At 44.2% G+C, this 16,171-nt stretch overlaps 1 protein-coding gene across 12 annotated transcripts in view; it reads left to right on the top strand.

The window, feature by feature from the left end:
• STX2 (syntaxin 2) overlaps positions 1-16,171 on the top strand; it is a 45,432-nt gene that overhangs the window by 16,043 nt on the left and 13,218 nt on the right. For all 12 annotated transcript variants that reach the window (XR_007471649.1, XR_007471650.1, XR_007471648.1 and 9 more), the window contains 2 exons: positions 3,287-3,386; positions 14,784-14,858. Coding sequence is in view for 8 of the 12 variants with exons in the window: in XM_033440655.2 (XP_033296546.2) it covers positions 3,287-3,386; positions 14,784-14,858 (175 nt within the window). In the remaining 4 variants the exon portion in view is untranslated. The remainder of the gene's footprint in view (positions 1-3,286; positions 3,387-14,783; positions 14,859-16,171) is intronic.

Here is a 16,171-nt window from a genome sequence, read left to right as displayed (position 1 = left end):
TAACCCATTCCGGCTGTGGGCGTCTCAGAGCTGCAGACAGAAACGGGTGACTCGTGTTAGGGAGGTTTAAGGGCCATCGATTGTAACGTAAGTTCCAGTTTCATTTGTTAAATGGTTGATTTATTTTACAGTTAATTTCTGTGAAATGACTTCTTAGACAGATAAGAGAAGCAAATGATGTTTGTTAATACAAACTCTTTCTTAGAAAATGGCATTCAGATCTTACATATCACATAGAACATTGCAAAAGGTAGGAATTTTGCACGTGGCCAGTGTTTGCTGAAGACTAGCATAGTGCTGTAATGAGCGGCCAGGAATCTCCTCTCTGCGAAGGTGGTTTGTAGTTGGCGGGGGGCGGGGGGGGATCCCTGCGTGCTGTGCTTCGCAGGCGCAAATGGACCTGGTGGACCTGGTGCCACAGCGACAGTGGCGCTTCCCTCCTGGTCCCGAGTCGGTGGTCCAGCAGTTTTCTTTTTGGACCACGCTGGGACTTCTGCTGCACAGATACTAGTGGCATGCGTACTGCAGAACCCTCCAAGAGGTAAAACAGTGTCTCTCCTACTTTGTGACAGTTGCGTGCTACTGAATTTATTTCAGAAATGCTGCTTTAATGATGCCTCGTTGAAATGTAGATCTGTGCACTAAAACCCCGAAGTCGTCATTTGTGTTGAAGCCTGCGTGATAAAGTAGCAAAAATTTTAAAAGATTCCGTTTTAATTCTGTGTACTGTTTTTACATGATTAATTAAATTATAAGTATGTGAAGTGTATGAAGTTCTGTAGAAATTGACTGTAAATAAATGGAAATAACACCCAGGCCTAATGAAATAGCCGTTCACTGCTCTATGCAAGTAGAATTCTGTGTTCAACTCTCCTCTAAAACTTTGGTTTTCAAAATGTGCTGTGGGGCTTGGTCCCAGTGTCCCTGGGGTCCCTAAGGCCTTTCCAATGAGTTCGTGTGGCTGGTAACGATTTTCATAAAAATACCAAGATGTTTACCTCTTTCCTCTCACTCTGTCATGAATGGACAATGGGGGAGTTTCCCAGAGGCTACATCAAGTGTGTGATACGGCCACAGACTAAACACAGAAGCAGGTATCAGAATCAAGATGCCTTCCATTAAGCTAGAAATTAGATTTGCAGAAAAATGTAGATCAGTGCTCGTACTTTCACTGATTTGGGGGGGAGGGAATTCTGCTTTTTCCATAAAAATAGGTTATTGGTATTAACGTCTGTATTAATTTCCTACTGCTGGTGTAACAAATTACCACAACCGTAGTGGCTAAACCCAACATACACTTAGAGCCTGACAGCTGCAGAGGTCCGAAGCTGAAACGAGCCACTGGGGCTCCCGTCAAGGTGCCGGCAGGGCCGCACCCTCCTGCAGGCCCGGCGGGGAGAGGCTGCGTCCTGCCTTCTCCAGCTTCTGGGGGCACCTGCGTCCTTGGCTCGGGGCCCTTTTCCCCAGCGTCGGGCACCTCACCGCAGCCTCTGCTTCTCCTGTCACGTCGCTTTTTTCTAAGTTTGGTCCTGTTGGCTTCTGTTTTATAAGGACTCCTGTGGTTACACTGGAACAACCCAGATAATCCAGGGTAATCTCCCATCTCGACTCTTAACTCATCACACCTGCGAGGTGCCTTTTGCCCCGTAGGTGACATTCTGAGGATGAGAACGTGGACATCCACCATGGCATGTTGTGGGCTTGTAATTAACTGTCTTCAGTGAATTAACGCATGTCGGAGCTGTTTCTCCACTATGGGAATTATCCGAAGCGAGCTACAGCCTACGTGAGCCAAAGCTCTTTGGGGTCTTCCGTAACTTTCAGGATTAAAGAGGCGCTGAGACCAAACACACAAGAGCCGCTCTAGTCCGTAGGGCTCCTCATGCTGGCATCTCACCTCCCCACTGGGATGTGCGTCCCCGTTGCTCAGAAATCAGGATGGTGGGAGAGGATGCACTCGCACGAGAAGCCTTGCCCGCACTCCTGTCTTCATCTGCTGGTTTCCTCACCTCTCCTCTCGGAAGGTGACCCTTTTCTTAGTTTCTTATTTAGACATCCCAGTGTTTTTTCATGTAAATGTTAACATCTGCAGGTTAATCTCTGCTTATTTTGACCTCTTCCTTGCATCGTTGCTAACATGTATACGTGTCATCCTGCACCTTGTGGGTATTTTTTTTTCAGCGTGTTTTTAACTTGGTAATATATCCTGGAGGTGTTTTCGTATCTTTTGTTAGAGTTCCGTAATGTAACCTAACAAGTCCCCTGCTGATGGGCTTTAGGGTTTTCCTCATCGTTCAGATGGAGAAGTTGTGCTCAGTTTCCTAGGGCCGCACAAACTGAGTGGCTTCAAACAGCACACATTTACTGTCTTCATCTCTGGAAGCCGGAAGTCCAGGCTGGTCCCGCCGGGATGAAGCCACATTGCCAGCAGGACCGCACGCCCCAGGAGCTCCGGGCAGAGCCTGCTGCCCTGCCTTCCCCACCTCTCGAGCTGCACGCCTGGTGCCCCTCCGCCTGCCAGGCCGGCAGCAGACCATTGTGCTTCACTAGTGTCGCGTGGCCGCCTTCTCTCGTCCCATCTCCATGCACTTCCCTCTTACAAGTACCCTTGGGGTCATACTGAGGGCCCACCGGGGGATCCGGGATTGTATCTCCCCATCTCAAGACCCTTTGTTTCAGTCACATCTGCAGTTCCCTTTGCCATATAAGGTAACCATCCAAGGTCCCAGGGGCCAGGACCTGGACATTTTGGGGGACAGTATTCAGCCTGCCACACTTGTTATGAATCCATCTGGACAGATCTTGCTAATGAATACGTTACATTTTGAGACAAGTAGTGAATACTTTAGACTATCAGAGGCAAAAAATAATGACTAGGAAGGCTTGGTCTTATCAGCTGTCAGTACCTCCCCGCATGAGAATATGATGGTCGGCCTCTGCTGCAGGGTGAGCTCCCTTCTTGACTGCACGGAGACCTGGCGTTGGTAGTAGATGCCTCTGGCTGCCATCATCTGTGGTAATACTGGGTCTTGATTGTAAAACTTCTTACAACCAGCAAGGTCTTCCCGGTGGCTGATATTGCCTTAGCCATAAAGGTAGATATTTTAATATGGCTCATTTCCCTTTATTTTTTAAATTAAATGAATGGGAAAAGGTTGTTGTTTCTTTATGTGGTAATTATTCACTTATTTTCTTCCTCTTTTATCCTTCTCTTTTTAGGTAATGGAAAGTGGTTGCAAATGTGCATTTGCCGCAGTGGTGATGACTTTCTCTCTCTGTCTCCTAGGTTGAGGAGATCAGAAACAGTATAGCTAAAATAGCTCAGTATGTTGAAGAAGTAAAGAAAAACCACAGCATCATTCTTTCTGCACCAAACCCAGAAGGAAGTAAGTTGTTGGTTTTAAAAAGAAGTGTGTCTGTCTATCTGTGTGCCTGTCCCTCTTGCTGTCCACAGCACAGGCCTTAGCCTGGAAACACGTGAGATTGAGCTGGGAGCTTGTAAAAGTGCCAGAGGCTGGTGGGCCACCCCTCGGGATTCTCCTGCCTCTGGTCTGGATGAACCAAGGCATCGGTGTGGTTTTCTGCAGCTTCTGCGGGATCTGGTGTTCAGCCGGGCTGAGGACCACTGATGTGTGATATCCACGAGCATACATGGATGTGGCCTTGCAGAACTTTGGGGTCACGTCAGTGACTGGGCCTTAGATCTGTATTATGTCCACAGTTAAACAGGAGTGATAGAATTTTGTGTTTAGATGAAAGTTAGTAAGAGGTTGATTTGGAAAACAATACTTGTTAGAGCAGGTTTAAAGATGAAGAACAGACTGAAGTGATCTTAAGTCTTCAGCAAAGGCTTCTGTATGGAGTGTGCTGTTCGTGGTGTCTGTTGAGGGCAGCATGTGAGCAAGTGATTTAACATTAACTGGACATCAGGGCATTGTTAGTTATAAGGAAGTGTTTCCTTGATCTACAGTGACAAATTTTGAAAACTTGAAAGGTAAGATGGATCTGGATAAGCTAGAGACTGCAAATTGGAATCCATACATCATTTGGGGGGATAATTGATATCCTCACAATACTGAGTCTTTTAATCCGTGGAACTGGTCTGTCCCTTTGCTTACATCTTCTGTAATTGCTCTCAGTGATGTTCTGTAGGGTTCTCTGTAGCGGTCTCACACACCTTTCATGGTAGGTGATGCTTTCGGTTTTAACGTGAACAGTATCTGCTGTAAATTTTGTTTTCTACTTGTCTCCATATATGGAAATACAGTGGGTTTTGTATGTTGACCTTGTATCCCGTTATCTTGCCTAATTACTTAATTAATTTTAATAATTTGTGGATTCTGTTAGGTTTTTTTCTGCACCCAGTCATGACACCTGTGAATAATCACAGTTGTCCCTCAGTTCTTATGCTTTTTATTTTCAGTTGACTTATTTCACTGACTTTCTGTACAGCATTGAATAGAAGTGGTGATGGGAACACGCTTATTCTCAGTCTTGGAGGAAAGTTGAAAGCAACTTTGTTAGGTTATTTGGTGTGGCCTTACATTGAAAAAATAACTTGGTATTAAATTGAAAAAACTCATTTTGAAGATTTTGCATGTCTCGTAAAATAACGCTCTGGGCGTCTGTAGATGCCTTGTCTTACGATTTAGAAGGATATTTTCCAAAGTGTGTTCCTGGAGCATGAATCTCAGTAGCTAGTATGTGAAACAAGACTTCTGTGGCCAAATGCATTCGGAGTCCTTTTCACACCACATCCCCACTTGGAAGGTTGCAGAGTAATAAAGGCTCTGAGAAGTCCTGCAATGAAGAAACCTTTGCTTAGTGGAGTGTTTCACAAATGTATTTGCTCACAGAACTTTTTGTGTAACACCTGTTAACATCTTGCTCAATTCTTGGGGAAGCTGAATTTGAATACATATTACTGTATTTTTTTCTTTCGAGAAGTTTACCTCCAAAAAACTTTCGCTGCCAAGTTACAGCAGCTTCAACAATGTTGGAGTGAAGTTGGGGCTCTTAACGCTTCGTAGTAGTCCCTTTGGGCTCTGAATAAGACTGTTGCTTCCTGTCTCTGTTTCACAGCAGGGTGTGAACCGGAGCGTAAGAAGTGATGTCTCGCTGCTCCCTGAGTTGCTCTTTGTAAAGAGCAACGCGGTTACTCCTGCCCCACGATGCTGGGCCCTAGGAAGTGCCCAGGGTGGGGCAGTGGGCAGTGGGCTGCTGTCCCCCCAGCCCTTCGTCCTGGCGGGTGGGGAGGGGCAAGGTGGAACTCCAGCTCCCTGGTTCCCTCCCTGCCTGGGCTCCTGGGTGGGCCCGCAGAAGGGGTTCCAGAGCACAGTGGCCACCGGGTGGCGCCACCCCATGGCCGGGCCCTGGCCTGTTGGCTTCTGCTGCAGAGGCAGGGCTGGCTGGCCGGCCAGGTTGTTTCATTAACCTCAGTGACAAGATCCCAGAGAAAGATTTGCCTGAGAAGCTAGCAGAGGGCCCCTTTACTCTCACTTTTCTTTATTGACTTTACATTTCTGTACTTTCTTTTTTTAAGAGGGCCACTGAAAATGTGTAAGTTTCAGGCCCTCCAAAACATGGACCCACCTGGTGGGAGCCTGAAATGTGTGTTATTCAACTTTCTGGGTCTTGCTGGTGATAGTGTTACGGCTGGCATCACCATCAGAGAATGGAGGGGATGTTACTCATCAGTAACACGGCTTGTAGTTCCTTTGAGTCAGGAGTCAGAGCCCTTCTTTTCATCCCATGTTTTAGGTATGGGCGTCCTAAACAGTCACACAACCTGTTGCTAACATTTTATCTGCCCTTCTTCTCCGTCTGCGTTGTCACGCTCCTGGGCTGGCCTCTCGTCTCTGAGCTACGACGATTACATCCGGTTGCCTCCCGTCTCTAAATCCTCCTCCTTTGTGCATTTTGTGCTTTTCTGCTGGAGTACACGTTTCAGACTCGCTTGAGAACTGTGTGGTCACCACTTAGTGTAGAAAGCCTCTTCTCAGGTGAGCGGTGGGTTCAAACCCCAGTTGCACCGTGAATTCACTGTTTACCGCGGACAGATCGCGCACCGTTCCGCGTAAATGCCGACCGCTACTGTCGTCAGTGTGTTTCCCCCCATCACCTTGTTTCCATCCCATCCTTCCTCCTGCTTCCGCGTGAGAGGTGTGTGTCTCCTTTTTAAGGGCAACTGTGGTATGTGGCCTTGAGCCACCTCTCGCTGTACTTCCGTCCGGGCTCCTGGACCGGAAGGCCGCCCGTCTGCCCGTCCAAGCATGCCTGCCCGCAGCCCTGCCTCGCCCCGCGGCGGCTGTTGCTTCCCGAGAGGGGTCTCGCGGGCCTCCCCTCACCCCGGCTGCGCCGCAGGTCCTGCCGGCAGCCTCAGCCTTGGCCCTTGTCCTCCCTCCTTAGCGTCCAGCCCTGCTGACTGGCTCCCCCGCCCCGCCCTCATCCTCCTCATCTTTTAACGTTAACCTGTTTTACGTTACCAGAGTTAATTACGTGCTTTATTGTGGGCATTTTGGAAGAAAGCAGAAAGGAAGAAAAAAAAAACAATGCTCGTAACCTGTCCCGTGGTGATAAACACCGTTAACGTTTCGGTAAATATTTTTCTAGCAAAAAATATGTATAAAACATACACTTTTAAAGAAGTGTACTGGACTTTCCTGGCGTAAAATGGTTAGAACTTCGCCTTCCAGTGTCGTGGGTACGGGTTCGATCCCTGGTCAGGGAGCTAGGATCCCACATGCCTCGCAGCCGAAAAACCAAAACACATAAGAAGAAGCAAAATTGTAACAAATTCAGTAAAGACTTTAAAAATGGTCCACCTCAAAAGAAAAAAAATCTTTAAACAAGTGTAGAGTTTGGAGCACCCAGTGCCTGTTGCCTTACAGTGTACCTCTTTTGCTGATGAGCAGAGCGTTCCAGGACCCTTTATTTGATGGCTGCCTGGTGGTCATCGTCGGCCGTTTCTGTGGGAGCAGAATGGCCTGGGGCCGGATGGCAGTGTGCCTTTTATTGTTTACAGAAAGCTTGCTCCCAGTGTGTGACGGGTATTGCCGGGACCTCGCATTGTTGTAGTGTCATATATGATTCTTAACTTAGACTTGCTGCTGTGCAGAGCAGCAGGGACCAGGCTGAACACTGGACGGGTGGAGGCCCGTTCACTCCTTGTGCTGGCCTCGCGAGGCCTGTGCTCCCCTCGGGTGTGTCCGAGAGCCGAGGATGTTGGGGGATGGAGAGGGTGAGCAGTTAGTGCAGAGTCTCTAGCGCCCTGGGACTCAGCCTCCCGCTGCTGTCCTGAACCGCAGGCAGCACCAGGCGGAGCCGCGGGCCCACCCAGCGTCCGGGTTTCACGGTTACAGACCACTCCGCTCCGGGCATCCTCGCCTACCTGTGTGTCCTTGAGTGCTTGTCAGCTCACCTCTCGGGCCAGCATTCCTGGGAACATCGTGCTACATCAAGGGACTCGTCCCATTAAATGTTCTTTTCACATTTTTAGTGTGAAACTTTTCTAATTTATGGGAAAGTTGCAATTACGGTACAGTGAAAACTCACGTTCCCTTCACTGAGATTCACCAGTTGTTAACATTTCGCCACGTTTGATTTCTTTCTCTTTGTGTATGTGTGTGTATGTGTATGCATATGTGTGCGTGTACACACACATTGCACATGTATATATACACACGCATACATACACACGTTATTTTTGCTGACTCATTTTAGAGTGAGTTGCAGGCCTTGTGACCATCCGCCCCTGAGTACGCCAGTGTTCTTCTCCTAAGGAGGAGGTTCTCTTGTAATTATCTAATTCAGAACATTTGATGTTGATAAAAACGCTGTCTAATCCACAGTCCATATTCTCAGTCAAAAATCATCACGTTGGTAGCCTTTATAGCTGTTTTACCCTCTTTCCAGGGTCTGATCCAGACACCTAGGCAGATAAAGCCTAGACACAAATGCCTTTAGTTTTATTTACTTATTTGTTTATTTATTTATTTATTTGCCTGCACCGGGTCTTTGTTGCGGCACGTGGGATCTCCGTTGCTCCGTGTGGGATGTTTTTTTTTTTTTGGCTGTGCACGGGCCTCTCACTGTTGTGGCCTCTCCCGCTGCGGAGCACAGGCTCCGGACGCACAGGCTCAGAGGCCATGGCTCACGGGCCCAGCCTCTCTGTGGCATGTGGGATCTTCCCAGACCGGGGCACGAACCCGTGTCCCCTCATTGGCAGGCGGAATCTCAACCACTGCGCCACCAGGGAAACCCTCCTGGTTATTTTTGATTGAGAACTGGGCTTGGTATATGAAGTCTTGTGGCCATAGTATGAGTCTTAGGATAATATTTTCTTTTTTTTGAATTTTTGAATTTTATTTTATTTATGTTTTTATACAGCAGGTTCTTATTAGTCATCCATTTTATACACATCAGTGTATACATGTCAATCCCAGTCACCCAATTCATCCCACCACCACCCGCCTTCCCCCCTTGGTGTCCATATGTTTGTTCTCTGCATCTTTGTCTCTATTTCTGCCCTGCAAACCGGTTCATCTGTACCATTTTTCTATGTTCCACATGTATGCGTTAATATACAATATTTGTTTTTCTCTTTTTGACTTACTTCACTCTGTATGACAATCCCTAGATCCATCCACATCTCTACAAATGACCCAATTTCGTTCGTTTTTATGGCTGATATTCCACTGTATATATGTACCACATCTTCTTTATCCATTCGTCTGTTGATGGGCATTTAGGTTTCTTCCATGACCTGGGTATTGTAAATAGTGCTGCAGTGAAGATTGGGGTGCATGTGTCTTTTTGAATTATGGTTTTCTCTGGGTATATGCCCAGTAGGATTGCTGGGTCATATGGTTATTCTGTTTTTAGTTTTTTAAGGTTTTTTATGGTTTTCGCTGGGTATATGCCCAGTAGGATTGCTGGATCATATGGTTATTCTGTTTTTAGTTTTTTAAGGAACCTCCATACTGTTCTCCATAGTGGCTGTATCAGTTTACATTCCCACCAACAGTGCGGGAGGATTCCCTTTTCTCCACACCCTCTCCAGGATTTGTTGTGTAGATTTTCTGACGATTCCCATCTGACTGGTGTTAGGTGGCACCTCATTGTAGTTTTGATTTGCATTTGTCTAATAATTAGTGATGTTCAGCATCCTTTCATGTGCTTCTTGGCAATCTGTATATCTTCTTTGGAGAAATGTCTGTTTAGGTCTTCTGCTCATTTTTTGATTGCGATGTTTATTTTTTTAATATTGAGCTGCATGAGCTGTTTATATATTTTGGAGATTAATCCTTTGTCCATTGATTCGTTTGCAGATATTTTCTCCCATTCTGAGGGTTGTCTTTTTGTCTTCTTTGTAGTTTCCTTTGCTTTGCAAAAGCTTTTACGTTTCATTAGGTCCCATTTGTTTATTTTTGTTTTTATTTCCATTTCTCTGGGAGGTGGATCAAAAAAGATCTTGCTGTGATTTATGTCAAAGAGTGTTCTTCCTGTGTTTTCCTCTAAGAGTTTTATAGTGTCCAGTCTTACATTTAGGTCTCTAATCCATTTTGAGTTTATTTTTGTGTATGGTGTTGGGAGTGTTCTAATTTCATTCTTTTACATGTAGCTGTCCAGTGTTCCCAGCACCACTTATTGAAGAGACTGTCTTTTTGCCATTATATATTCTTGCCTCCTTTGTCATAGATAGTTGACCATAGGTGCGTGGGTTTATCTCTGGGCTTTCTATCCTGTTCCACTGATCTGTATTTCTGTTTTTGTGCCAGTACCATATTGTCTTGATTACTATAGCTTTGTAGTGTAGTCTGAAGTCAGGGAGTCTGACTCCTCCAGCTCCGTTTTTTTCCTTCAAGACTGCTTTGGCTATTGGGGGTCTTTTGTGTCTCCATACAAATTTTAAGATTTTTTGTTCTAGTTCTGTAAAAAATGCCACTGGTAATTTGATAGGGATTGAATTGAATCTGTAGATTGCTTTGGGTAGTATAGTCATTTTCACAATGTTGATTCTTCCAATCCAAGAACATGGTATATCTCTCCATCTGTTTGTATCATCTTTAATTTCTTTCATCAATGGCTTGTCTTATAATTTTCTTCATACAGGTCTTTTGTCTCCCTAGGTAGGTTTATTCCTAGGTATTTTATTCTTTTTGTTGCAGTGGTAAATGGGAGTGTTTCCTTAATTTTCTCTTCCAGATTTTTCATCATTAGCGTATAGGAATGCAGGAGAGTTCTGTGCATTAATTTTGCATCCTGCTACTTTACCACATTCATTGATTAGCTCTAGTAGTTTTCTGGTGGCATCTTTAGGTTTCTCTATGTACAGTATCATGTCATCTGCAAACAGTGACAGTTTTACTTCTTCTTTGCCAATTTGTATTCTTTTATTTCTTTTTCTTCTCTGAGTGCCATGGCTAGGACTTCCAAAACTATGTTGAATAATAGTGGCGAGAGTGGACATCCTTGTCCCGTTCCTGATCTTAGAGGAAATGCTTTCAGTTTTTCACCATTGAGGACGATGTTGGCTGTGGGTTTGTTGTATATGGCCATTATTATGTTGAGGTAGGTTCCCTCTGTGCCTACTTTCTAGAGAGGTTTTATCATAAATGGGTGTTGAATTTTGTCAAAAGCTTTTTCTGCATCTATTCAGATGATCATATGGTTTTTATTCTTCAGTTTGTTAATATGGCATATCACATTGATTGATTTGCATATATTGAAGAATCCTTGCATCCCTGGATTAAAACCCATTTGATCATGGTGTATGATCCTATTAAGGTGTTGTTGGATTCTGTTTGCTAGTATTTTGTTGAGGGTTTTTGCATCTATATTCATCAGTGATATTGGTCTGTAATTTTCCTTTTTTGTAGTGTCTTTATCTGGTTTTGGTATCAGGGTGATGGTGGCCTCATAGAATGAGTTTGGGAGTGTTCCTTCCTCTGCAGTTCTTTAGAAGAGTTTGAGAAGGATGGGTGTAAGCTCTTTTCTAAATGTTTGATAGAATTCACCTGTGAAGCTCTCTGGTCCTGAACTTTTGTTTGTTGGAAGATTTTTAATCACAGTTTCAATTTCATTACTTGTGATTGGTCTGTTCATATTTTCTATTTCTTCCTGGTTCAGTCTTGGAAGGTTATACCTTTCTAAGAATTTGTCCACCTCATCCAGGTTGTCCATTTTATTGGCATAGAGTTGCTTGTAGTAGTCTCTTAGGTTGCTTTGTATTCCTGTGGTGTCTGTTGTAACTTCTCCTTGTTCATTTCTAATTTTATTGATTTGAGTCCTTTCCCTCTTTTTCCTGATGAACCTAGCTAATGGTTTATCAATTTTGTTTATCTTCTCAAAGAGCCAGCTTTTAGTTTTATTGACCTTTGCTGTTATTTTCTTGGTTTCTATTTCATTTATTTCTGCTCTGACCTTTATGATTTCTTTCCTTCTGCTAACTTTGGGTTTTTTTTGTTCTTCTTTCTCTGGTTCCTTTAGGTGTAAGGTTAGACTGTTTATCTGAGATTTTTCTTGCTTCCTGAGGTAAGCTTCTATTGCTCTAACCTTCCCTCTTAGAACTGCTTTTGCTGCATCCCATGGGTTTTGGATCATCGTGTTTTTGTTGTCATTTGTCTCAAGGTATTTTTTGATTTCCTCTTTGATTTCTTCAGTGATCCCTTGGTTATTCCGTAACGTAGTTTTTAGTCTCCATGTGTTTGTGTTTCTTACATTTTTTTCCCTGTAATTGATTTCTAATCTCATAGCATTGTGGTCAGAAAAGATGCTTGATATTTCAATTTTCTTAACTTTACTGAGGCTTGATTTGTGACCCAAGATGTGATCTATCCTGAAGAGTGTTCCGTGCGCACTTGAGAAGAAAGTGTAATCTGCTGTTTTTGGATGGAATGTCCCATAAACATTAATTAAATCTATCTGGTCTGTTGTGTCATCTAAAGCTTGTGTTTCCTTATTAATTTTCTGTTTGGATGATCTGTCCATTGGTGTAAGTGAGGTGTTAAAGTCCCCCACTATTATTATGTTACTGTCGATTTCCTCTTTTATAGCTGTTAGCAGTTGCCTTATGTCTTGAGGTGCTCCTATGTTGGGTGCATATACATTTATAATTGTTATATCTTCTCCTTGGATTGATCCCTTGATCATTATGTTGTGTCCTTCCTTGTCTCTTGTAACATTCTTTATTTTAAACTCCACTTTATCTGATATGAGCATTGCTACTCCAGCTTTCTTTCGATTTCCATTTGCATGGAATACCTTTTTCCACCCCGTCATTTTCAGTCTGAATGTGTCCCTAGGTCTGAAGTGGGTCTCTTGTAGACAGCATATATATGGGTCTTATTTTTGTATCCATTCAGCAAGCCTGTGTCTTTTGGTTGGAGCATTTAATCCATTCACGTTTAAGGTAATTATCGATATGTATGTTCCTATTACCATTTTCTTAATTGTTATGGGTTTGTTTTTGCAGGTCCTTTTCTTCTCTTGTTTTTCCCATTTAGAGAAGTTACTTTAGCATTTGTTGTAGAGCTGGTTTGATGGTGCTGAATTCTCTTAGCTTTTGTCTTGTCTGTAAAGGTTTTGATTTCTTCATCGAGTCTGAATGAGATCCTTGCCGGGTTGAGTAATCTTGGTTGTACGTTCTTCCCTTTCATCACCTTAGATATACTGTGCCACTCCCTTCTGGCTTGTAGAGTTTCTTCTGAGAAATCAGCTGTTAACTTTATGGGAGTTCCCTTGTATGTTATTTGTCGTTTTTCCCTTGTTGCTTTCAAGAATTTTTATTCGTCTTTGATTTTTGTCAGTTTGATTACTATATGTCTCGGCGTCTTTCTCGTTGGGTTTTTCCTGCCTGGGACTCTGTGCGCTTCCTGGAATTGGGTGGCTATTTCCTTTACCATGTTAGGGAAGTTTTTGACTATAATCTCTTCACATATTTTCTGGGGTCCTCTCTCTCTTCTCCTTCTGGGACCCCTATAATGTGAATGTTGTTGCGTCTAATGTTGTCCCAGAGGTCTCTTAGGCTGTCTTCTTTTCTTTTCATTCTTTTTTCTTTATTGTGTTCCACGGCAGTGAATTCCACCATTCTGTCTTCCTGGTCACTTACCCCTTCTTCTGCCTCCGTTATTCTGCTATTGATTCCTTCTAGTGTATTTTTCACTTCAGTTATTGTATTGTTCATCTCTGTTTGTTTGTTCTCTAATTCTTCTAGGTCTTTGTTAAACATTTCTTGCATCTTCTTGCTCTTTGCCTCCATTGTTTTTCCGAGGTCCTGGATCATCTTCACTATCATTATTCTGAATCCTTTCTCTGGAAGGTTGCCTATCTCCACTTCATTTAGTTGTTTTTCTGGGGTTTTATCTTGTTCCTTCATCTGGTACATAGCCCTCTGCCTTTCCATCTTGTCTGTCTTTCTGTGAATGTGGGTTTTGTTCCACAGACTGCAGGATTGTAGTTCTTCTTGCTTCTGCTGTCTGCCCTGTGGTGGATGAGGCTATGTAAGAGGCTTGGGCAAGCTTCCTGGTGGGAGCGACTGGTGGTGGGTAGAGCTGGCTGTTGCTCTCGATAGTATTTTCTTTTTTACGAGATGATTCTTAAACGTTTCTGCTGGTTGGCCGTGTGCACCGGTGTTCTGGGCCTGCAGCTCCCCTTTCTCCAGCGTGTGGTCTTTAGCTTCAGCTCAGCTTTTCCTTGGCTTCTCAAGGCCTCGGCTGCCTCTGGCTCAAGCAGCTCCCTTGCTGGGCTCATTTCTCTGGGTTTCCTTCTTTTGAGTCTTCTTTGCTGCCTTTATAGGTTGATGACGTCCAGCTCTTCTGCTTGTTCTCAGCAGGAGGACTCATGGAAATGACCTAGTTCCCAGTATTGCCCTTGTTTTCGGAGATTTGAAATCCTGCCGTTATCAAATATAACCTCATGGCCAGCATCTGTAGCTTGAAGGGTTAAGCGTCGTAACGCCTCTTGTATTTCTGTGATTAATGCTTGAGCCCCTGCGCACCTGTGTTAGCAGGAAGGTCCAGTAGTTCCATCCTGAGTGACCCCCAACCCTGGGGCTTTCTTATCCAGAGAGGTGAGCCCTTGGAATGTCCCCCGCACTCTCAGTCCTCAGTCATGTGTCTGCGGCTGGTCAGCGTCCCCGGCTGTCCCCCGACTGGTGCGTCGTGTCCTCAGCTGGGTGGACCCCGCACAGACCTGCTCCACGCGCACTTCCCCTTGGACCCCTTCCCCGACCCTCCTTCCCCGCACGCGGAGGCGGGGCCTCTGGGGGTGTGAGTTCAGCCTTCCCCGGTGCAGGAACCCACGCTCCTGCCAGGAGCCCGCTTTGATGAGAGAGAGGACAGCAGGAAAGAAGTCAAACACGTGGAGGCTTTTTTCCTCCCAGAATATGGTTACATTTCTGCTTTCCTTTTTCAGGTCTAGATGTCAGCACTGGGTTCAAGGAACTGTGTCATCAATTAATTGGTATAAACTAGGTATCCTGAAACTTAGGTGTGCACCAGAGCTGCCTGGAGGGCTTGTTAAGTCACAGTCCTGGCCCATCTAGTGAAGTTCCTGTGAGTAGGTCAGGGGTGGAGTCCAAGAATTTTCATTTCTACTAAACACCCACCTGATAATGGAAGCTGCTGGTCCAGGACCCACACTTTGAGAACCACTGGGGTGATCAGTAGTTTTTCTCAAGAAACAAACAAATGACTATTTACCAAGAATATTGTTCTGTTTAAGTTTGTTGAACACTGATGTTGGATATTATAACTCATGTCTTTTTTTTTTTAATTTTGTAGAAATAAAAGAAGAACTTGAAGATCTGAACAAAGAAATCAAGAACACTGCTAATAAAATTCGGACCAAGTTAAAATGTGAGTGTAAAGTTGTGATTACATGTAATCATTGACGGTGGGGATGTGGGCAATTATTATTTTCTTCTTTATAACTTTTTATTCTTTTACATTTTCAAAAGTTAAGATTGTGACCGCTTTAAAATAAGTTGTATGTACTTGGAATAGTAAGCCTTGTTTAAGTTCCTCATTATTCTAGAATTCTTAAACGAGGAGCTAAACCTAAGGGCTGTTAACCCTTAAATTTCAGAGTGAAGCACTAATTCGTGCCCAACAGGAGTTAGCACTCGCTTATAAATTGTTAATCTGTTATATTTTATGACATTTGGGGCTAAACTGCAGATATTTGAGAAGGCGACTAGCCTTTGACATGAGTTGCTGGGTTCTTCTTGAATGCCCTCGTACTCGGTGAGCTCCTTTGAACCTTTCGTAGATTCATCTCGGCTGACGGTGCTGGGTGGAGGTCCACAGCTTCCCTGTGGGACCGAAACAGACGTGGGTTTTCTCTGTGTGGTAGAAAGACAGACTGTATTTAATTTTTACAAAATGACATTCAAATCAAGAATATTTCTGAAGATCAAAATGAACCTTTATTAAGGAGAATTTCAGACGTATGTCGGGGGAGGGGGTCACCACCACAAGCCCCGTGTCCACGCCCTTGAGCTCTGCAGGTCCCAGCGGCCCTCACCCAGCCGGTTTCACAACCAATCCCAGACATCTGGGTCTTCATCAGCATATAGTTTTCTGTGTGTATTTCTAAGAGAAGGATTTTTCTCCCCCAAGTACAACTATAATACTACTATTTTTTCTTATTCTTTTTTTTTTTTTTTGCGGTACATGGGCCTCTCACTGTTGTGGCCTCTCCCGTTGCGGAGCACAGGCTCAGTGGCCATGGCTCATGGGCCCAGCAGCTCCGCGGCACGTGGGATCCTCCCGGACCAGGGCACGAACCCGCGTCCCCTGCATCGGCAGGCAGACTCTCAACCACTGTGCCACCAGGGAAGCCCTATAATACTACTATTATATCTAAGTCACATTAATTACTATTATTTATTATAAAATATCCAGTCAGAATTCACACTTCCCCAATGATCTTTTTATTTTTTTATTTAAAAAATTTTTTTTACTAGTTTGTTTGAATTGGGTTCCTTATTTGGACCGTATCCTGTGATTGGTTGATATGTTGCCATGTTGCAGAGTTTTGCTGATTTCACCCCTTTAATGTCACTTAACAGGTTACACTGTGCTCTGTATTTCCTGTGGATTGACAGTTAAATTCTCCAAACTTGATCAGATTCATGTTGCCTGCTTTGAAATGTGAAGCTGTAACATCT

The sequence above is a fragment of the Orcinus orca genome, chromosome 15, assembly GCF_937001465.1.
Source record: "Orcinus orca chromosome 15, mOrcOrc1.1, whole genome shotgun sequence".
Lineage (NCBI taxonomy): Eukaryota > Metazoa > Chordata > Mammalia > Artiodactyla > Delphinidae > Orcinus > Orcinus orca.
Note: the sequence above shows the minus strand (reverse complement) of the source record. Positions and strands in the feature narration are given on the sequence as shown.